Source organism: Musa acuminata, chromosome BXJ1-7 (assembly GCF_036884655.1).
Source record: "Musa acuminata AAA Group cultivar baxijiao chromosome BXJ1-7, Cavendish_Baxijiao_AAA, whole genome shotgun sequence".
Lineage (NCBI taxonomy): Eukaryota > Viridiplantae > Streptophyta > Magnoliopsida > Zingiberales > Musaceae > Musa > Musa acuminata.
In genome coordinates this window covers 18,753,129-18,776,531 of record NC_088333.1, presented here as the reverse complement: position 1 = coordinate 18,776,531, position 23,403 = coordinate 18,753,129, and the positions used below count along the sequence as shown (strand labels likewise).

The 23,403-nt window shown below is 36.7% G+C and overlaps 1 protein-coding gene across 3 annotated transcripts; it reads right to left on the bottom strand.

Moving 5' to 3' along the window:
- Positions 1-51: 51 nt before the first annotated feature.
- LOC135584076 (protein RNA-directed DNA methylation 3-like) lies at positions 52-21,787 on the bottom strand. 3 transcript variants are annotated; one of them, XM_065192243.1, is made up of 19 exons: positions 21,502-21,787; positions 16,066-16,307; positions 15,830-15,985; positions 13,205-13,363; positions 13,027-13,110; positions 10,821-10,888; positions 10,181-10,498; positions 10,043-10,091; positions 9,813-9,968; positions 9,240-9,392; positions 9,098-9,170; positions 8,873-9,031; positions 8,749-8,785; positions 8,557-8,621; positions 8,220-8,295; positions 7,930-7,994; positions 3,741-3,833; positions 1,775-3,634; positions 52-1,663 (listed from the first exon to the last, which is right to left on the bottom strand). In XM_065192243.1, exons 1-19 carry the CDS (start codon positions 21,722-21,724, stop codon positions 279-281), a joined length of 5,421 nt encoding a protein of 1,806 aa, XP_065048315.1. In that variant the 5' UTR covers positions 21,725-21,787; the 3' UTR covers positions 52-278. The 3 variants fall into 3 exon arrangements, with proteins under 3 accessions (XP_065048315.1, XP_065048316.1, XP_065048317.1); XM_065192244.1 differs by having other exon boundaries at positions 16,066-16,304; XM_065192245.1 differs by lacking the exons at positions 10,821-10,888; positions 13,027-13,110; positions 13,205-13,363; ... (1 more) ...; positions 16,066-16,307; positions 21,502-21,787 and adding an exon at positions 10,575-10,766.
- Between the last annotated feature and the right edge of the window lie 1,616 nt (positions 21,788-23,403).

Genomic DNA, 23,403 nt, shown 5'->3' with positions numbered 1-23,403 from the left:
ACAGTTTACATAAATCCTGAGGTTTATGAGATAACAAGCTACTCATGCAAATTCGCGCAAGCTAAAATGCTACCATAAAAGATGATTTTAGACAAGCTTTTCAAAGAAGTCTAAATGCCAATAAGACCACATTTGAAGTCCAGAAACAGTCCAACAAGCTAGGTTCAGGACAGCAGACAATTGAACGGAAATTTACATGATTTATCAGCATAATTCAGATATATGTACAAACCAAAAATACATATTACTATCCTCCCTTGCTTCCACATCCTTCGTTGTTAGTGCTCGTCCCAAGACACAGCTGCTTTGTCCCAACTGCACCCTTGATCACCTGCAGCTTGTGCATCTTTGGAATTTCTGCATGTACCAGATGCCTCACCAATATCTTCAGTATTCGTGGACCATTTATTCCAAGATGAAGATTGAACAACACCAAATTCCTTGGTCCTGGCCCAGTTCTCTTCTCCAACATCTGCTTCATCTTTGCTCCAGTTTGACGACCTTTTACTGCAGCCAGATGAGTCACCATCATGAGATTTTCCCTTGCTCCAATCATGTTGTTGATTAGTTTTTCCTCCGCATTCGGAATTTGCATGGTCTTTGGACTTTTCCCGACCAGTGTTTTCGTTGCTGCCCCAACTCGATACAGAATTTCTAGGTAATGATCCATCACCACAGCTCTCCCTGTCATCCTTCATATCAGATGAGAAAAAACTGCTGTGACCAGGACCCCTACCGCCACCATGACTAAAATGCCTTCCACCATCAAAATTATAACCACTGTTACGCCCCCAACCTCTTCCGCTTCCAGACCATCTGCCTTGCTGGTTGGGTGGCCCATCGGAATTGTCACCTTGACTTTTATCTCTTGTTCCGAATCGGCCTCTTCCTCTTACCCAACTAGATCCCCTGTCTTCACTAAAATCTCTCAGCTTGTTCCATTTGCATTGCTTTTCACCATCAGCCTCATTATTTCCTCCCCTTCCTCTTCCCCAACCAGATCTTTGATTACCAACATGATCCATTTCTTTATTCCAGCTACCACTGTCCCAGCTATTTTGTCCTCCACCTCTTCCTCTACCGAACCCATGACCCCCTTCTCTAGGTTTGCTCCATCTGTCAACCTGATCACCTTTCCCAAATTCTTCACCAGATGATTTTTGCCCGTACCATGTATCATTTTCACTTTGCTTGGATCCTCCTTGTTTCCAATCTTTCGAATCATTTGACTGTCTATCCTTCCACTGACCAGACCAAGAATTCGTTGTTCTTTCCCAACTGCTAACTTGGCCAGAATGTTCCGTTCCTGGTTGTGTAGAATGTAGAACAGCAGCATTCCTGCTGTCAGTTTGATATCCACCTTGAACTGTGAAATCTTCTTTACTTTCTTTTGAATTATCACCCCAATTATTATCTTCATCAGTCTTCTCCCTTTGAGAATTAGTAGTTGTGTCCCAATTGCCATCTGCAGTTCTCTTTTTTCCCTCCATGTCCCAAGCATCTACATTTCCACTGCTAACCTCAGAATGAGTCCAATCACATGACTTGTCCAAAATGACACCTCTTGCTTTTTCATCACTTCTTACAGCTACCTCCCAGCTATTTATACCAGCACCGGTTGAATTTTTGCAAGACTTATCAGCTCTCGGTCCATCCCAAGCTCCTGTAAAGGTGGATGATTGGGTTTGAACAAAAAGCACCAGGAAAAGTCATGAATTGCATTCATACAATCAAGTCATATGTCAAAATAAAGAAGCTAAAATCATTCACTAACCTCTAATTGTTTTCTCATAAGCTTTTACTTCCGAAGCATGGTCAGTCCAGCCACACCAGCCAGAGACTTGTTTTGCACCTGAAGCTTTCATGCTGTCCCATTCATATCCACCTGCAGCCTTACCTTCATCACTGGATGACAATTTATCCCAACCAGGCTTATTACCATCACTTACAATGGACATGTCCTGATTGTCCCCAATGAACCTTCTACAAATGGATATATGCAAATTTTCCGGAGCCGCAGGTACATTTTTTAAAGAATCACCTACCCATCCAGATGTAGTTGTAGTGCTCCACTTGTTTTTGTCATCATTACTCAACTCAAATTGTTCCCCAGCATGAGATTTTTCCCAGTTGCTGCTTCCCTCAGGTAAACTTGCTCCCTTCTCCCAACAAGAAGCATCATCCACACCTTTGGCATCCTTTTTTGCATCAGCATCTTGTGAGAAGCTGCTCCAACTAGACAAGGACTGGCCAGCTAAAGATTTATTTTTGCTCCAGGAATGCATTTGACCAGTTTTTCCCAATGATTCATTTTGATTACAATTTCTCAATTTATCCCAGTCAGCATTTTTATCATTTTCCCAATTAGACAACGAATCCACAGAACTTTGCTGGTTCTTCCAATCTGAAGTTTCAATCGCACCATGGCCCTTATCCCAATTGCAAACTTGCCCAACAGATCTCGTGTCACTAAGACCATCCCTATTACCTCCAGCTTCACCAGAATGTCCCCTGGCCTTGCCTCTGCCTTCATCTCTACCTCCTCCCCTACCAGATGACCACTCTTGATCTCCTGCATCATGCCTCATACATCCACTTACTCCATGGAATCCCCTTCCTCTTTCCCAACTACTTCCTCTAAACACATTAAATTTGTTTTGCCGGCTCCAGTTGTTATCATGGTTCCTATGTCCATTATCTTGTTCCCTTTCTCTTTCCAAACTAGAAGTTTGACCCCAGTTATGGTTCTTACTCCAGCTGTCCTGGGATCTATCATTATCAGTTGCACCTAGACCACCAACACGTTGTAATTCTCTAGGTTTTTCTGAGTTCATCCGAGTATTTGCATCAGCTCCTTCACAGTCTTTTCCTTTGTTCCAGTTGAAATCATAATTTCCTTTGGGTGACATTCGATTGTCCCCTAGACAATTCTGACTTTGGCCAGAAACTCCTGTTTTGCTTAATCTGCCAATTACAGCTTTGTCATTCTCTTTTGCTTTGACACGATAACCAGATAGACTAGCAGATGGACTCTTTGCATTATCCCAATCACCAACCTCACATCCATGGTTTTGAATAGAATGGGACCCACCAATGGCAACAGCATCACAGCTGTTATTGTTTGTATCTTGCAATTTTGCAGCTTTTTGCCAAGCATCATCCTCAGTACTTATTTTGCCTTCTTTATTGTCCCAAGAACATGTATTATTGTTTGATTGAGTCTGACCAATAGCAGCAACATCCCAGTTGTCATTGCTTTTCTCTTGAGATTTTGCAGTTTTGTCCCATGCATCTTCTTTTTTACTCATTTTTCCTATTCCTTCACTGTCCCAAGAACATGCATTACTCTTTTTAACACTCTCATTATCCCAGATTCCTCCAGCATCATCTACGGAAGTTTTTGATTTCTCCCATCCATCCACATCATTCCTCAGAACAACTGCAGCTTTGTTGCTCCAATCATATGATTTTATTTCACTACTTCCAGCTTGATCTCCAGCACCACTGGAAGCCTTCTCCAGCAAACCTGAATTGGATGAATTACCCCATCCACCTATGGCTCCATCAGAAGTAGGTGCATCAGTTCTATTAGCATATGTCACCTTGTTCCAAGGATCAGCTCCAAGTCCTAGACCTGTTCAAGGTTACAGTAGGCAATCAGAGTTCTCATGCAATCAATAGAGTTACAATAGGTAGAATTGCTTAAGCCTTCACAGCAGTAAATGAACCAGTTGTTTTACCCCAACCATCCGTGATCTCAATGGAACCACCTGAGGTCTGTTTACCAGTGGCTGTTGCCATATTACTCCAAGGATCAGCCTCATTTCCATGATCTGTTTAATATTAGAACAAGACAATATAAACTCAACAAAGGTGCAAAGACTAAAAAAGCTATATTAGCGGCAATAAGCATTAAAAATTCCCACTAGTACAAGAACAAGATTTTTTGCCCCAATCATCCATTGTTTTATCATAATCACCTGTGTCAGTACTAGACACAGACACCAGTTTATTACCCCAAGGATCATCTTTGCATCCTTCTGCTTATAAAAATAGGACCAATCCGAAAGTGTTCAAACAAACAAACAGTGATAAAAGGAAAAAAGGTTTGCCAGCCAACTAAAATTACCAAGCTGTAAACATGATTTAACAAGGTCAAAGTATTTATCAATTCCCCTTCCTTGCTATAGATAACTTCTGCAAACACTTGTTTATAATCTGTCAAATGCATGTTGCAAAATCTATTATAGGGGTGAACTGCACTTCTGCTTTCAGTTGAAACTCATAAACAGGAAAAGATAAAACAACACAGAGGGGTGAACTGTTAAAGCAGAAAATAAGTATTCCTCGATTAGATCACTCATTGACTGAACTTATATGGGTCCTATAACTACCAGCATACTGAAACATGGTATGCCAATATGCTGGTCAACACTGAGAAGGGGAGAGAAGGAGAAGAAAACGAAGAAGACGAAGAGGAGACACTGATTAGGAGAGTAATACAGTACAAGTAGGAAGAGGAAGTGGAGGAGAAGAGAGAAGCAGAGCAGTAAGAGGAAGAAGAGGTATAGGAGGAGAAGAGGAAGAGCAGATGTAACAAGCAAAAGAGTTGTCATGGACTTCTTTGGTTTTTGCCTAAATAGTATGACACCCTTGCGACATCCATCTACAAAAGGCCAGCTTCCAAGAATCTTAGTTGGTTTTTACCTAGGTCATGCAGCACCCTTGCGATATCCATCGCAAACGGTTAGCTACGACATAACCTCATACAGTCCCATAGGGACCTGCAAGCAAAAGAAACGGGTAACATGTTCATTAACTTAAATGCATGTGCAAATCCAAAAAATAAACTCATGATCGCACAAGCACAATTTATGGGCAATACAAAGTACAAAGATAGTCCTAGTAAGCTCGGAATGGCATGATGTCTAAAGCCCCATCTGGCAAAATGCCACCAAAGGGTTCTAGGGTGCCATATTTCACATTGCAAATGTGTGATGGGGGGAACGTTTCAGCCACAAATCAACAGGACTGTTTTGGTCATTTTCCCCACACGACATGGCTTTATCTACAATGCTTGAATGTTTTACAAAAGCAAAATGGGACTGCTAAGACTATTAAATAACCCTTACAAGTTGTCTAGGTGAAAGCAAACAAAAACACCCAAAATCAACACTAAAAAGGGTCTCAGTCGTGAATCGAACTCCTTGACAGCAACACACCGTGACAGAGCAACAATTGTCGAAAGTCGAAGAGGTATTAATGTGAAGCAATGTGAAGGAAATAGGGGATAACAAGAGAGAGGTATTAATAATGCAGACGACTGCCTAAAGTCAGACCGACCAAAATGCCAAATCATTGAAACCGAGACAAGCGATAGGCCTAATTTTTTATAGTTACCAAGCAATAACCTACTCACTGAACTGTACTAGGCAAAAAGGACTAGTCCTGTGTCAGCCGGTTCATGTTCAAACCAATAAATACTATGGGGTATGGACTAGTCCACGTGAAATTTTATACAATGACAAGAACCACACAAAAGGAACTACAAAAGGAAAATCAACTTGAAATGTAGAATATTAACAGGCACATGTTCAATTTAATCACACTAATCTATGACTCGATAATTTTCCAAGTTTGTGATACATAAAGTCATCTAACCAAATTAATATATATTTTAAAAGAGATGGTTCGAATATAAAAATATTATGTGATGCTGCAGCAGAAACATTTGAATTTTAAGTTTGTCTGAACAAAAAAAATTATTCAGTAAAATTAAATTTAGATTAGGCAAGTTTTGAGTCACAATTAAATATTTAATGAACATTTTGGGAAGAAGAATTATGGTCCATCAGAATCATGTAATTGTCTCCATTACACATCCCTTATGTCTTATTTAAAATAGATAAAAAGAATCAACTTAACTCAAAAACTAAGCTGAGTGGAAAAAGAAAAGGCTGTCTCACCGGATGCTGAACATACCAGGAGCGATTCAAACACAGCTCAATATGCCAACAGCCTGGATTCAATCAAAGTTCATGTGCTTTGGCCAACCATTAGTAGTAGTGAGCCAAAACACCTAAGATTCGACTAAAGTTCGTCAAAACCCAACCGTTCAAGCCCATTCATTTGAATAGTTGGGCCAGTTCAACTCATTTAACAGGCAAAATAAAAGGTCCTATATTCTTTCTATTAGCACAAATATTCCAACAACTTCACGCAAGAAAAAGAGCCTCAGAGGTCCATTTTCAATAAGCCAGCTGAAATACAAGGAGGTGATAACTTTTGATGAGATACTCCCCTAATCCTTTTAGACATGCAAGTTCTCTGATTAAATGAAAATTTTGGTGACACCGAAGGCCTCTAGACAACTTGTTAGTCAAGTTTTATTATCATTAGGTGATCTACATTTCATTGTTTTCACATACTCTAGTCTAAAGAAAGTGCAAGATCCAAATACAATTCTACAGGGACTCTGGTGAGTGTGGGTGATCTGAAAAACAGCCTTTTATGCATTTATGTTCTCTGATTGAATGCATTTAACTTTACTGCTGCACGAGATGGTCTATCTAGTTCACAAACCTACATCAGTCCCTGAAGCAACTAAACTGATGACCAATCAATCCTGAATGGCTTAAGCAACAAGTTCACATGCACCATATATGTATGAGTGATTAGGGTCCATGTACATGACTATCAAATAAGATACATGGATCTACCACATTTGGCTCTTGTCGCATGTGCAAGCCCAAGATATAAAATCCTAATTAATTGATCATCGATGGCTACAGACAGAAAGGGCATCTAGAAGCTACCACAATCTATGAACAAAAAACAGCTCAATTCTGTAACAGTCAAGACACAACATACAAAAACTTAAAACTAAAAAGTATCTTCTTAAAATTGAAAACATAAAAATGACCCAGTTCATAATTTGATATCTTCTTTTACATTTCAGATAACATATCCTCATAACTTCAACATGTAGCAGCAAATATGTCAGAGGACAATATAAAGAAAAGGACAGCCAGAGTACAAGGATCCACCATGTCCTAGAACAATACATGAAACACGAAAAAATAAACAGGAAGAAGCATTGACCAAATGTTTACATGATTTATAAGTCTCAGGAGAAAAAGATTGTTAGACTTCAATAGTGTGCATCATAACCACCTTCGACAGAAATAGATTTAGAGAAGGCAACAATGCTAAATACAGTATCATTATATCCTACTAAACATCATTGTTTCCAGCTACATTGCACAGAAAGGGTCATCACAGTTTAAATTTGTCTTACATACAGAAGTTAATTCACTAATTCTCAATATATGCTCTAAGAGTGTAATAATTGAAAAACTTGGCATTTTATACCTGCAAAATCAATTAGCCAAATCACAGCTGCAGTGATTCAGCAAGAAACGCATGTAACAATATGTAAAAACTATTTAAACACAATGCATATATGGCTCAAAATCGACTTTCCAATGTATAAATGGAAACAATTTGAGTTTGATTGGATGACATCTCCAAAAATAATAACCAGTTCAAACATTGTTACATGAACTCGTACCCGACAATTTAATTCAGCCACACATCCAAGTATCCAGTTAGGCAAGCTGACACAACGGAGATACAAGAACGTGCACAAGAGCAATAATTTGTAAATATACATGTGACAATTGTACTAAAATGTTGTGAGAAGTGAAGGCCATACAATCAGAAAAGGCTTCATCTCTATGCTGTTATCTCATTTCAAATCGGAAGAGTATAATTGAAGTGTCGGATAAGTGCCCTGCTCACAGATGCATGAATACAAATCCAACATATCTTGTGGGTTTCAAAGTGGAAGTCCATGTAATAGTCACCCAGTCAAATGAAATTAAATAATAACGAACATGAAAAAGATAAGTAGCTTCTAGAATTTGCTACCTGTTTGATTCTCATTGTTACAAGCAACTGATAGATTGGAGGAAGAAAAAGGTTGCCAAGAATCCCTGTGAAGAATTTAAAATGAAAATCAGGAGTGGCCACAGTGATTCACAATGTGCCATATGATTAACAATGCCACAGATTAGTTTAGAATCTTAAGTAAATTGTACGCTTTACTGCATATATTACGAACCACTTTCAGTTAGCCAATTTAATTAAATTAAACAAAGGTAAGAATAAAGTTAAGACAAAACAAACATGCAAAGGAAAGCACAGAGTGGTCACCGAACCTGCCAAATGATGGCATCACAGAGTCCCATGAACTTTTCTCTGCTGGTGTTGATGTTTCTCCAAATGATGGACAAGCTATAAAATTAAAGAATGGTTCAATATTGTAATACAGTAAGACAATAATTAAATCTTGGAATAATTTGATGATCTAGAAAAAAGACAAACATGGATGCAAATACTAGCGAAGGATTAAATAAATTTTCCTTGTAATATGTCAAAAGCACAAGTTGCTACATGTGAAAATCAAGCTGCAAAAGTTAGCAAATCCAGTATTCAGCTCCAACTAAGGATTGTTATTCAGCTTGGAAGACAAAAAAATGCTATACAAAGAAATACCTGTGGACAATCCAAAGTGATCAGAGGATATAGTAGCTTGATCAGATGATCCAGTTGCATTATCTCTTCCATCGAAAACAACAGATAATAAAATCAGAAGGCAGCAAAATACTGCAAAGTAAACCAAGAAGATACATCCAGCGACGAGCATCTATTAAAACTAATGTTTATGTATTTAAGGACATTAAATACCCTTTTATTTTCGGCACTGCTAGAGATTTGTCCGTAACTGCATGAAGAACATGAAATATTTGTTAGAGAATAAAGATCAAAAAAATATACATCTTTCCAGTGAAAATCTTCTCAATCAACAAACCTGTTATAAGCTTCACTAAAGAATCCAGCTTAACTGTGACATCAGAGCGGTAGATGCCTACCACACGGCACAGGTACCCTTTCAGTGGACCTTCTCGGATCCTCAATGTCTGGCCAATTGAGAACATTTGCTCATTATCACTTTGGCCACGACGGGTGGCTGCATGTCAAATGCAAGATTAAGACAGTTTTCTTTCCACTAATTCAATGATATTCAGATACATACAGCCATGAGCATTGTTTTCTCGGTCAAATGTTCTTATAGGTGATTGAGAGAATGAAGTGTTTGCTTCTTTTCCCTGAACAGAAAAAATAGACAAAATGAAAAGGTCACAATTACAAGAAAAATCCAGAATAAAATTCCCCACCTTTCCAGCCTTTACACCATAGGAATTCTTCGACTCTTTCACTTTCTCACACGACACGGATTTCACAGAAAAGAAACCACTATTTTTGGTTTCATATTCAGCATGAATAAAGAGTGTGCCCTTGTACATATGTTTCACAACTCCTACTCTACCCTGCCAAAAAACGTAAACTATCAATCTCAACTATTTTATCAGAAAATAAACAGCCAATGTGAGAAAGAATTATATGCAAGAACAAAAACAAAGCACAGTAACTACTGAAGTAAATACTAAATTGTTCTGATAAACTTCAAAAAGAAAATTTATGAACTAAGTAAACCATCACACACTCCAAGAAACTGTGTAGAACGTTGACCAAAGAACACAATATTATTTAGTTGTCGATGTTTGGTTCAAGCAAAGCTCATTTTTAAGTAAAACTATATCTGATGCATCACAACAAATAAAATGAAAAAGAAAACTAGTCTATTGAACATAACCTCACTATTTACATTATAGGGATTTTACGATGATGTTCAATCTCTCAAACTTGGAGTTGTGTTCTTAAAGATCAATTGATTAAATATTTATTACCTGCAATGGCCCTGCCAAAATTTTGACAATGTCATTAATGAATATGGTTGTCTTCTTCCAATCCAAAGCCATGAACATTTTATCCACACATGAGTTCTTTATGTCCTGAATCTTAACTGTGACCACATTTTCTCCCTCTATGTCACCTTTCAATATCTGAAAAGATTAAAAAAATAAATGCATATTAAAGATTCAAACGGGTGAAGCAATTATTTTAGCAAAAGTGATACCTTGAAACAGTCCTTCTCAACAGCAATAATAACACCATAATGCTTCTGCCTGGAAGTCGGAAAGGAAGAAAGCTATTCAAAATTATATATTGCAGGTGATTAGTCTCAAATATGGAAAATGTGGCAGCACAAACTCACCCAAACAAGACAAGATCATGAAGACCGTAATCATTTTTTGTGACAACTGACACTTCATCATCCAATATTTCAGCTCCCGGCTTTTTCTTACGAGCATTGTAAATGCTTGAAACCCAGTTTAAGTCTTCAACCATATTATTAGTCACATCAGAGAACATTAAAAGCTCACTACTTGATGGCTGGACCCCAGAGAATATTACAGATCCAGTGGAAACCTTTTTGAACAAGTAACCATCCTTCAGCATCATGCCGTCAAGCACCTCAAAAAGTTCTCCAGTCAGCCGATCACGCTTGACTTCAATATGAGGTCTGAAGGACCTGATAGATTGTAGAGTTGACTTTATTTTCTAGAACTAAAATAGTTTAAAGTAAGGTTCGCAATACCGTACCATACCGGTATTTCGACCTGGGCTCGGTACCGGTACGATATACCGAGCAGTACACCCAGGTGTGCCGAGTACTGTAGCACTGCTATAGTGCTACAGTGCACTCGGACCGGTAACAGGTGGTCCGCGTACCGACAACCTGTCGGACCGGTACATACCACCCATACCGGCCGGTACGGTTCGATACGGCAGACCCTGATTTAAACAATGAAAAATTAAATAAATATGAAATAAATGATATAATAAACAATTACTCGAGTTCATGAGAGCTTATCAAATGTGGTGCAGGAACAGCAGCAAGCTTCAATGATATCCCACCACCCTGCCAAATTAGAACTGATTTTATCCATGTAGCAACACTGCTAACTTGAGCATTTCATTCATTAATTGTACACATATCAGTAAAACAATGGTATTTACTTAACCCCAAAATCTATTTTTTATTCCATTAACCTTTTCCTAGTACAACTTATCAAAAAAAAAACCTTTTCCTAGTACAGAGTATGAAACAAAGTTTCAGACCAGAGCACAATGTAAAGCCGTGGCAAGAAAATATTCAATTTAGATTACATCACTCGCCATGCATGATCATTGAACAACTTTTACATTACTCTCCATTCACGATCATTGAACAACTTTAAGTTGACAATAAGAAAGAAAAGACAGCAGTATCCTTCAACCTTTGTCTTTAGAGAAAAATATTCCAAATATAAGAAGCAAGAAATTCCAGGTGCATTACAGAAGCAGATAACTATAGATCTGCATACAGAAGCTACCAAATGCACTCTCTATGAGCAGCATACTAACCAACAGAACCATCACTTGTACACAGGAAGTTTCCAGCAACCAGTAAAATACGTGTAAACTTGTCTTGGGTAAATTTTTTAACAACTAAAACCAGAACATTTTTTTTTATATGACTAAAACATGATGAGTAAACCAGAACATTTGTTTTGGATATGATTAAAACAAAAGTAGTTTTTTTCTTTCTTGAACTGCAAAAATTTCAGCCTTACAAGAGTTCAAGTTATTGAGAACTTCCATAAAAGCACAAAAAATGAAATTTATTTTAAAATAAATGGTCATATTCTACAACATTGTAAATTGTAATCAAATCCAAATTACATAGCATGGATTTATTAAAATTGGTAAATTCTGCCCTGGACAAATTAACCTGGTTAAGAAAACAGTTTTTGTGTTCTAGTTGAGGATGAACTGGGCCGACAGAGAGTATGTGCTCAAGAATATTCCACATACATATTGAGAAAAGAAAACTCCATAAGAATTAATAAGCATCATAAATAAGAGTTTCCCTGGTATATATATAGAAAATTCCACAAATGACATGCATAACTGTTCCCTGTACAAGCAACTCAGATTGATGAGCAAAATAGAAGGAAAACTGAATTTCCAACAATACCCATACAAGTATAGACATTTCAGCAGTAAATAATATTTGTGTAACTTCAGGAAAATTCATATGCCAACATCAAAAGATATTTAATGCGCCTTCATATTTCCACTCAAAAACATGAATTTCACAAGGTAATTTAAAGGCTCCGATAAACATAACCCTCTCATTCATCTCCTTTCATTAACTTTTAGAAAAGAAAGCATTTTCCAGGCATGATATCAATAAGAACAATAAGATGTAACATGGCAGCAACATCAATGGGTCCACTCATCTATGTATCCTGAATGCATTTTAGGATTCTTACACCAACATCTCCAAAAGCAAATCTCTCTCTCTTATTTCCTATATCTTACCTATGTGTTCCGTGATGTTTTGAATATAGTAAGACCACAACCAATCCCCTAAATCCTCCACCCAGCTCTCATAACTGCAGCTAAATCCAAAAGAATGTAGTAAGCTCTAACTGTCAGCAATGTAGCTTCCAAGATGACCATATTCTTAACCATAGACCTATCACCTACTTTTGCATCTAGAAAACCTAGAATCTTCTTCCAAATCCACCACCACCGTCACTCATGCCACTGCACTTGAGCACAGAAAGATAAATAAAGTAGGAAGCACCACCTTCAGTCAGTGCAGGTTATAAAATATAGTGGACTTTTCATGGATGACCATGTTTTTGGCCCTTGATCCCAATTTTTTTCCAATTCCATACAAAGTCTAGTCCAACTTTGTGCTGCCTCAAATCAATTATATATTGAACATGTTTCATCTAAAGGTTATTCAAGCAACCTAGCATATTAAAAATATATACGCAAAGGTGTCAATCAGTCATAAGCAGTTGGTACACATTCTATAAGACCTAACATAACAAATATCTCCTTGTAAAGATAAAGACAGCAAACAAAACAAGCCATCAGATAAAAGGTATCAACTATGATACAAATTGGCTATATAATTTATACACATACCCATCAAAAACACATGATAGAAGAAACAGTCACAAAAAGGTAAACAAAAATGGTCAAACTAGTTGGATATCTTACAAATTTTTTGGCAATAGCTTGTAAATCAATTCTAGGAACCAACTTAATAGTTAATTGTTTCTGTCCATCATCAACCGCCACAACCTACAGAAAATATTCAATAAACATAACTATAGAATATAAAGAAGAATAAAAAAGCCTTGATAAGTAATACCAACAAAAACAAAATAATTACAACCTGTGCCAAGTCCCCTTTGTATTTTCCACTTTTCAAACGAACCCACTTTCCAGTACATACTTCAGGTAATTTGTTCCGAATAGCAAGCAAGTGTGGAACTTCACTTCTTGGGACAATATTGATTCTGCTTGAATATACGCTACAAAACCCTTTGCATGCCTGAAATATAAAAAATATGACAGTCACATGCATATAATGTACTTACTACTCTACACACACACACACAACTTCACTTCTTGGGACAATATTGATTCTGCTTGAATATATGCTACAAAACCCTTTGCATGCCTGAAATATAAAAAATTTGACAGTCACATGTATATAATGTACTTACTACTCTACACACACACACACACACAGAGTAGGACCAAATTAGGACCAAATTAATCATATACTTCAATGATAGGATGGGTATTCCATGTTCATATATCATATATTCTCTTGAAAGAAATCATGAAAAATCACATCTCACATAGGAAAATTACAAATTACTACAACACAAAATGCTGATATACTGACTTAGGATTTGCTATTAGTGTATTACAAATCACTACAACACAAGTTCTAGACTCATCCGAGACTAATAAATTCACTCTTTACAGGCCTTTGTGAATTTAAATAACGATTGATTAGCTTCACAAAGACTAATAACAAAAATTCATGTCAATAAGACAACTCTTGATTCCAATAAAATTTTGACAAAATGGTTACCAAGTGCATAAGGAACTATTTCTCGAACAATGGAGTCTACCAGAAGTTAGCATTAGATACACCTATCAAAAGATTCCAGATGATACACCTATGAAACTTAGTTCAGCATTAAGTCTCTCTTCTTTTTGATAGTACAAGATGTTGATCGGTTGATTGCCTGGTTTAGAAGAATAAGATAAAACATGGCTTCCATATCAGATAAGGATCGAACAATATGGATCAAGGTAAGCAAGCTGAAAATCTAAAGAACAAGTTGACCAAAACATAGAACGCCTGAATTCAAGCAGTGAAAAACAAAGAATGGAACACCAAAATACCACATCTATTGATAACATAACCATGTGCATTAAAGAAATATAAATATCAAGCCCTTCACTTATGAAAGACCTCAGTTTTAAAAGTTTGGTGGTACGTCCGATTATGAATCCCATGCATCAACAAAAACCAAACATAAAGTAACAAAAGTGGTGGATGAGGAGAGAAGAAAAAAAGGTCGAAAAAGCACAGAAAGTAAGCAACAGTCGCAAGTAGAAACAAAGAGAATTTACATTTGTTTCCATTGACTTTATAGTGTTCCTTTGGCTGGATTGTTTGTGCTTTACTTCAATTCAGTTTTTTTGTTATCTATCATTTTTAAACCTAGTGTCCAGCTAAATAGTCAATCTGTCAATGTAATCAACCAATTCTGGCTGATAATTAGTTCCAAGTATTTTTAAATGGTTACGCATGAAGCATTTCATACATTGAACATTGTAAAGGCAATCAACAAAAAAAAAAAAGATTTTACCAAATGGACCTTTTTCAGCCCAGGATATCCTCTTATGGGCAATATCGCTTGTTACAAGGAGCATCAAATGTTTTTTGATTGCTTCTAACCAAAAGGTCCCAAAATGCTTGAGATGTTAGGCACTCGCCCGAGCGAAGTGAGACGCTCCAAAATATTAATATTTAAAAATATATATTACGAATGATAAATAAAAATAAAAATAAAAATGACACAATATGATTTCTACTAATGGAGACCTATGCTAAACAAGTTTCTAACCAGTGCTAAACAGTTCTAAAGAGTGGATCAGTATGCTGCTAAACAATTCTAAAGAGTGAACAAAGAAGAGTTCTAAAGAGTGGATCAATATGGCGCTAAACAATTCTAACCAATGCTAAATAGTTCTAGAGAGGGAACTGAGAAGAGGGGGAACCGACGACTGTCGACAACTGTGGAGGAAGGTGGGGGAAGGAGAGGGCGAACAGACGAAGCTACGAACGAAGGCGAGGGTGACGAAAGAAGGCAGCGGCGGTGGATGAAACTGCAGACGAAGCTACAGATATAGGGTTTCACTTCAGGTATGTCTCACTAGGTTGAGCGGGGGGGGGGGGGGGGGGGGAGCGGGGGGCGAGAGAGAGGCGGGGTTGTTTGTGTTAGGGCATATTATTTGGTTTGATTCAAACGATTTGATTGAACCAACTTGCTCGTTCAATCGAACCAAGCTCGAATCTGGACCCAACTTAACTTGGATGCTTGCCTGAGGCACCGAGGCTCAGGCGAGCGCCCGAGCAGCACTTCACTGAAACGCCTCGCACAAAGGTATTGTGAGGCACCTTGCACGAAGGTATTGTGAGACACCTCAACCAAGCACCTTTTGAAAACACCGCAATCAACAAAATCTTCTATGGGTCTTCCTCCACACTCTAACAACAATTGGTAAGGTGACTACAAGAAATAAAAAATTCAATTATAGGTCTATCATGGTTAAAGATAAAATCACTCTTACCGAAGGAAACAAAAAAAATTCATCAATATATGTCCGCTTAACTTGAGCAACCAAAAACACAATAGTAAGATCCAAAACTGATATTTACTTATAATGTGCTAACTGCTAACAAATTTTACAAAGTATAAAGAAATCAAATTACCTCAATAACATCATATAGTTTATCAGCTTCAACAAAAACATAACCTTTGACATGCTCGAGAGCAAACACAGAAGAAATCTGCAGTTTCGTTCCCAAGTTTTCCAACTCAACATACTTTTGCATGAAGCAGAAGGTCATCTGTCGTTCACGTCCAACCTAAAACCAAGCAATTATGAAGCACTAGAATGCCAGTAACTTACAACATTAGGTAAGTCTTCAAGATTTTCCAAAGGTACCATGCATTTGACTTTCCAAATGATCACATCCTTCATTCCATCTGCTTCTGAGGCCTTGACATCACATTCAGCAGAATCATCATTGTATGTCACATGCTCTGAACCATGGGCATACCTATCATTGATTAGTTCTTCTAGTTCATCACCACTCAGCTCCTCTTTCACGAAAAAAGGAAGATGATGGGACTGTCCATCTCCAGTAATTTTTTTATTCTCATATTTTCCATCATCAGCGAAATCTACTATAAGTTGAAAAAAGAAAAATAAAATTAGCAATCATGTCAAAATGTGCCAAGCTAATTAATTCAAACAACCTAGTAATGTATCATTATTTGAACAAAGCACAAAATCACTAGCAAGTAGAAAATACAAACAAAAATATCATAGAAGAAGTAGCAACTGAAACACATGTGCTATATTAAATGGAACATGCTACCAGAAAACTGACTACTACCACACTAACCCCATGTGCAAGAGACTGAAAAAAAAAAACAATAACCTAGTACCACAACCACTTGGAAAATAAAAAAACTAGAAACTGACCCTGATAAAAACATATAAGATACACTAATAACTGTCAATATAAGAGATAATACATGGAACTAAATTTTGATAAAAGAAGATATTGATTCCTCCACTAATAAAAAAACCACCATGTGATATTATGGCCACAAACTCGGTTCACTATGAGTATAAATACAGGTGTTTGTGCTAAGTTCATAATTGATGATAATACTAAAAGTCTAAAACTATTAAGTAACATTAAAATATGGGATATTGCTTTTATAATATGGATATTCCATTCCATCAACTAAAGCAATCAGATAACATATGACAAGGATATAGCAACACATTATGTATCAACATGTACAAATATTTGTAACCAAGTTCACAATGTTGATGTAAAATTGGTTATTAGGAAGACAAAATAATGTGTTTCCAATTAGGTGTAACCTCACATATGATAAAAGAAGAGAAAACTGTTTCAGATGGTATAGATATATATTAAAAGCAAGTAATGTAATTTTGCCCGGAATGGCACATACCAACCAGTATTAACCAATCCAGTCATGGTTCGGCAATCATCGAATTTCATGTGGTACAAGGCTTACCATGCAGTAAGCCCTGTGAATCAAAGTTCCTATCAGAACTGGACCAAACAATAAGCTCAGTTTCTTTTATTTATTTCCTAATCCTAAATCTGGTAAACCCCCCTCAGCCCTGCATCACACTGCACTGCACACTGCCTGCGCACTCCTCTTCTCATTTTTTCCATTCCATATCCACGAATGCCTCTAAGCCTCCATCTCCATCACCACCACCACCTCCTCCCCTCCCCCCATACACATACACATCAAGCGCTCCCCTAGGCATGCCATGAATTCACTCAGGCATGTTGACTAACATAGGCATTGTGTAAGCAGCCACTGAGTCTGGGGCAAGCTAACATGGGCTCGTGCCAAATGCATTAGCTGATCCAACAGCTCGACTCAATCGTCAGCTTACTACCGGCCTCTCCATCTCCTATACCACAAACTCTTTGTGGCCCTCTCCATCTCGCCAACCGCTTTCACCCACTCCATTCCTCTTTTCCTTGCTTTTGTTAACAACCAAAGCCAATAATCGCCAATGATTGCCTAAAACAAGAGTGAAGTTCATAAAACAAAGGAAAAGTGACCTTATATTGATTAATCATGAATTAATATGTCAAAAGAAATGTTCCATTTAAAAAATGTAATTGCATGGAAATTAAGACCAGTATAAAAATGAAAGAATAGGATAAATATCCAAATATATATAATATATTTTTAAAAAGCATGAATCATATAGGATAACACAAAGAAGTAAAATTTGAGAAGAAACATAATAAAAAAGCAATGTTTCAACTTTCAAGAATCTAAATTATAAATAATTGAAAGAAAAACAGCAAAATCCAACAACTATATACCCATAATTTTCATATCAAGAGTAATTGGATAAAAATCAAAGACGAAAGACATTTAAGTGATAGTAGACAAGACAAAGTAACACATAAGAAGAAGGTAAAAAACCATTATTGGTAGTTGACATGTCGATTGTAGTTGCAAAGAATGAAAAAATGACAAAATGAATAAGCAATAAAGAATAAATAAACAAAAACAAGAATGATATAAAAAAATAAGATAGAAGTAGAAAGACCAACATAATTGGCAAGTAGCTACAAAAGAAAATGTCCAGTGTTAGAAGGGTAATGGATGGAGGAGAGAAGAGGTAGGCAAGAGAGAATGAAAAACATAAACAAAGAAAGAAAAAGATAATCTCACTACACTGGTAGACATCAAAAATAAACACGGGAAAAGGAAAGGACATAAAAGAAAGGACTCTTTAAAGTTAAACAATATGCATCTATTGTGCTTCTGACAGCACCTGTTGCTGCAACTTACTCTAACAATCCCCAAACTATTGAGCCCAATCTGCCTTCACACCAAGATGGAAATGTATACTTCCAATAATGCAAAACCACTACCTACATGTCACATTGAAATGAAAGAAAAAAGTCTAGAATGTGTGGTTAAGTTGGTTCAACCCACAAAATGGCACTCAGTTAAGTGCCTACAAATGGCCTACGATCCTAATCCACTTTTTACAATGCTGCACAAATCACCATCTAGAAGAACATATGTTGTGATAAGGAAAACAAGAGTTCCCAACCCATAACCAGAAGTAAAGATAAACTGGCTCATTTATGACGGACATCCCTATTTAACCATGATGTCAGCGCATAGAAATGACACAAATCCAAAGCAGCATATGGCAGATAACGAGCATACGGTAACATACCGACCGGTATGTTCAAATCCAACAGGCTACCGAACCAGTACCAGGCTGGCATTTTAAAACATGATTACATCTATGCTAGTAGACCGTATGATAGTGATATACAAAATGTATCAATGGCCAACAGGCACAACCTTTGCCAAGAGCTAAATCCTTAATTAGCAAAAGGAATGCTATCTCTCGGCACTGCATACATGCATGTTTAAGACATGAATCATTAGCTTGAAAACAAAGCTTTACAAAAATGAGGGACAAATTATTGCATTTCCTAGTTCAAAAGCAAGAACTCCATTTCACTTGAGGCCCACAATTTTTTCACCAAATAAATCACAGTTGAAAACATAGTTGCAACAGAAAATATCACAGTCGGGCAAAATACCAAGCCCGCAATTATCAAGAGAAGGAATTCAGTAGTTGGTAATAATCCTGATAATAAGATATTGTCTGCGCAGCCAATGTTCCATAAGAAACCCTAGGCTATAACACCAGCCATTGCAAAGCGTTATACAGCTTTATTAGTTCCATTAGGTGTGCGTATTTCCAAAATATTACATTAATTACCAAAAAAACGTAATAATAGCAACCATTACCACAATAATACAAGTCCTTGGTGAGTTCCTAATTGAAATAATCACATCAAAGACAATTTCTCACAGCAAGCAAAAACAATACTTAAATTGCAGAAGCACAAACAGAATATGCTGCAACAATCAAGAACAACACTAATACGGTATCACAACAAGTACAAGAGCTTCATCCCACAAATAGATGATGGTTCACCCTTATAATACCATGCACATACATGCAAAAGAATTCAATGAGTATATGATAGATAGTGCACAAGCATGAGACCAATCAAAACATAATTGATCATAAACAATTGAGAAATTTGGGTTTCATCAAAAAAGAACCATCAAGTTACAAAACAAAGTTGAGTTGCATGAACATCTCTAAGAAATACAGGTGTTTATTTTAAAAATATATATATTCAGATGCCCCAGACAAACTTGGATAGAATTCAACACTAAAACAGCACACACAAACCTATCAACGTATACAACTATTAAGCAACAAAATTTGTGTCTTCAGTAAATTTCAGACATAATAATGACACTCATCACAGTCAGTTAAGGTAATTTTCTAAAATGATTGGTTGCTACAGTGAATTTTAGACATCATAAATTTATGAGTTAAATTAAATGGTAAAGCACAAGTAGGACCCTAACATGACCATTAAATAATTATGTAATGAAAGGAATCGAAAGGATGGTTTCGCCCATCAAAGTCAACTAAAACCAGCACGTCACAGTGAAACTTTCACAAGACACTTGAACAGCCAAAAAACATTTAAACATAAATTCAATATTTGATATGTTTAAAATTAATTATATGAATCAACATCAATATATCAAAAGAATGTTTAACCAACCGAGTGTAAGTGTCATGTGAGTTACTGGATTTAGATTATCCTCAAAACCTGATAAGAAGGCAGTTCTTATTTTCAGTTTTATTAAATCATCCACATGATGTATAACAAACATCTAGATTCTGACAGCCAAGCCTCCGAACTCAAACAACTTAAACATTAGAAACTAGAAAATAACAAATGTCTAGAGGCTAGATTCAGACCTTAAATTTGGATATGAAATACCAGGACAGAACAAAAATCTGATGAAATCCCACATGCAACGCCACAAATTAAATGCCTTTAGAGTTCAAAGAGTATTTGGATGTGTTCAAGATATCAACTAGATAATACCATTGTTGAATCAGAGTTAACCAAGGAAAATTAGATTGAAGAAAGAAGGGTAAAAAGGCTCATAAACAAGATAATGAAGAAGCAAATTGTGAAATTAAAAAAAAAAAAAAAGTGTCATGCTTCATTTAAATATAGATTAGTTCATAAAGTTTTGAATGCAAATTATCTTCTGGCAAAGATACAACATTATCGCCATATTGGAAAATTAAGCAACTAACTAGTATTCCACTATACATGACTTTCACATATCAAATTTTAAAATATTGATATAGAGAAGAGATTGTAACCATGGAGATGTAAGCTTAATACAGCTGCTAAACCACCACGACACATTCCGACATGTGTACATATGCCTGTAAAATTTTGATCATGCATGCAACTATGTACATACATATTGTTCCGACATAACTCCCTCCATGATGACAGATGGAATATCATAGAACAAAAATGTGCATCATACACTTAAATTACCAATCCTTGATTTGAATAAAAACACCGTAGCAAATACCCCAGCATAACTCCTTAAAGACATTAGAGCTCAGCAATCCGGACTCATAAACCAACGTTTTTCGAAGCATATAAAAATAAAGCAAACTCCATAAACCTTAAACAGGTAGTTCGAATAGCATGTGATGCCATTTCCCGATGCTTTCAACAGGCACTATAACCAATGGAAACGTATCATTCCACTGCTTGCACACCAGGAAAACGTATTAAAACCCCAGAGCTAGAACTAGTGCGATCGACAACCAAGACACCGAGTGAATCGTCGTTTGCAGGAAAATCAACGGAAAAAGCTAAAGGACAGCAGCGTAAACCCTAGAGTACAGATTGCCGCTCAGAGAGTACCGACATTATACCTAGATCGCTAATTTTTTCATCCACCTCGCTTTCCTCCTTGTTATCGCAGTCAGAATCGGCATCGACGGCCGCATCGTCGAAGAACTGGAGAACCCCAGGTCGCCGACGCCTCTTACGGCAGCCGCCGGGGTTCTCTGACGCCGCTGTCTTCCTCTTCACGGAAGAGGAAGGAGCGGCCGAGGCCGCAACTTTTCCGACGACCTGCTTCCCTTTCCCTTTCATCGTCGTCGGAAAAGGGAAGACGACCACAACAAGAGCATAGTGTGGGTTTGTTTCGCCTTTTGGGCTTCCACTCCACCGTCGTTTTTACCGAGGGCAACGCATCGTCTTAGCTGCCGCGGAGAACGTTAATCAGATTAGTTCTTCCACGTGGCTCTTGTCAGCTTGTTACTCGAATCAGTAACTGGACGCAACGTAGTTCGTATAGGATATATTATATCGTTCTCCAAGTTGAGTTTATCGCCTGTGGTTTGATCACTCTTCGGGCTCCCTTAAGCTGCTGCAGTTCTGGCGGAAATATGTAAACAAAGTAATTCTTTCCTTCTATTCCTTGCCAAGTGGTGCACAACTCGCTTACTAGGCAATAACAATGCGCCACGCAGTAGATGCACGATATATTATACTGCTCTATGAATTGAGTTTATTGGCGATGAGACCTCTTGATACCTGCCAGAGAAACGCCCTCTTTGGTTGCTGTACTCAGCCAATCACACGGTGACCAAGTTAAAGTTCGTCGGACCAACTTCTCATCTAAGCCCAGTTATAGCTTCAAAATAAATGTTGTATTATATTTGTTTCTCCAATTTAAATTTAGTAGATATATCTTTCTTAAAAAGTAAGCATCTACATATATATTACATTTGGTTAATTTTCCTATCATTTGACTGTTAATTGAAGCTACAAATTATATTAATATCTTTTAAATACTCAGCATGATTTAAGAATATTATGTGTATTCTAGATAATTTAGACTTTTTAAACTTAAACTGACCAAGAGTTTCTATATGAATGTTAACTATATATGTTATATCAAAATTTATAAGAAAAAATATGCTACATTTTAAGTTTTGAAAGGGTAACATCTTGGAAATAATACAGTCACATATATGCATACTGACTAACCTAATGGGTCCTTTCTAGAACTAGACGTTTACTATATTTATCTAAATTTTTATTGTTTGACTTATTAATTTAGTTATAATTATTTATAATTTTGTAATAAACTGTCAAGATTTTTATCATATAGATTATATGACACATTTTAGTATTCTATTTCCTCTACTTAATCAGAAAAATATTAATTAATTCGATAATATAAAATCATCCTTCCTTTTATATTGGCCACCTTATTTGACTTATTATCTTTGTTACTTTTTCTTTCCATCTTTATTCTTTGGGTACTTAAACATATATCTCCATATTTATTTTCTGTTTCTACCGAATATGGATTGCTATTTTTGTTGTCATAATCTTACTTTAAAAAAAAAATCAGACTTTTAAATAAGTTGCTTCAAGTGAACATTGTTTAATCATACCGTAAATTCCATTAATTCAACTTAAGAACTTAGATGGTACGAAGCATGAAAAAGATCTTAGGATGAATGTTGATTCATCTATGTTATTTTAAATGATTGCTCATGAAAGTTGACAGGGACGATATGGATTGGTGTCAATCCACGCTAGGGGGTTGTACGGGTCGGTCGCTTGCATGAATGCACCGTAGGAGGTATGGGCAGCCCTTGCAGTTGCAGTTCCCTCATGCTGACTCTACAGGTATAAAAAATGATCTCGACACCTAAACGGAGGACCGATCCCAAAAAAAATTTACACTAGATACAAAACTAATTTTTCATCATCTAACTTAAGCATCAAATGGGTCATATTGAAAATCTCACCTGTTA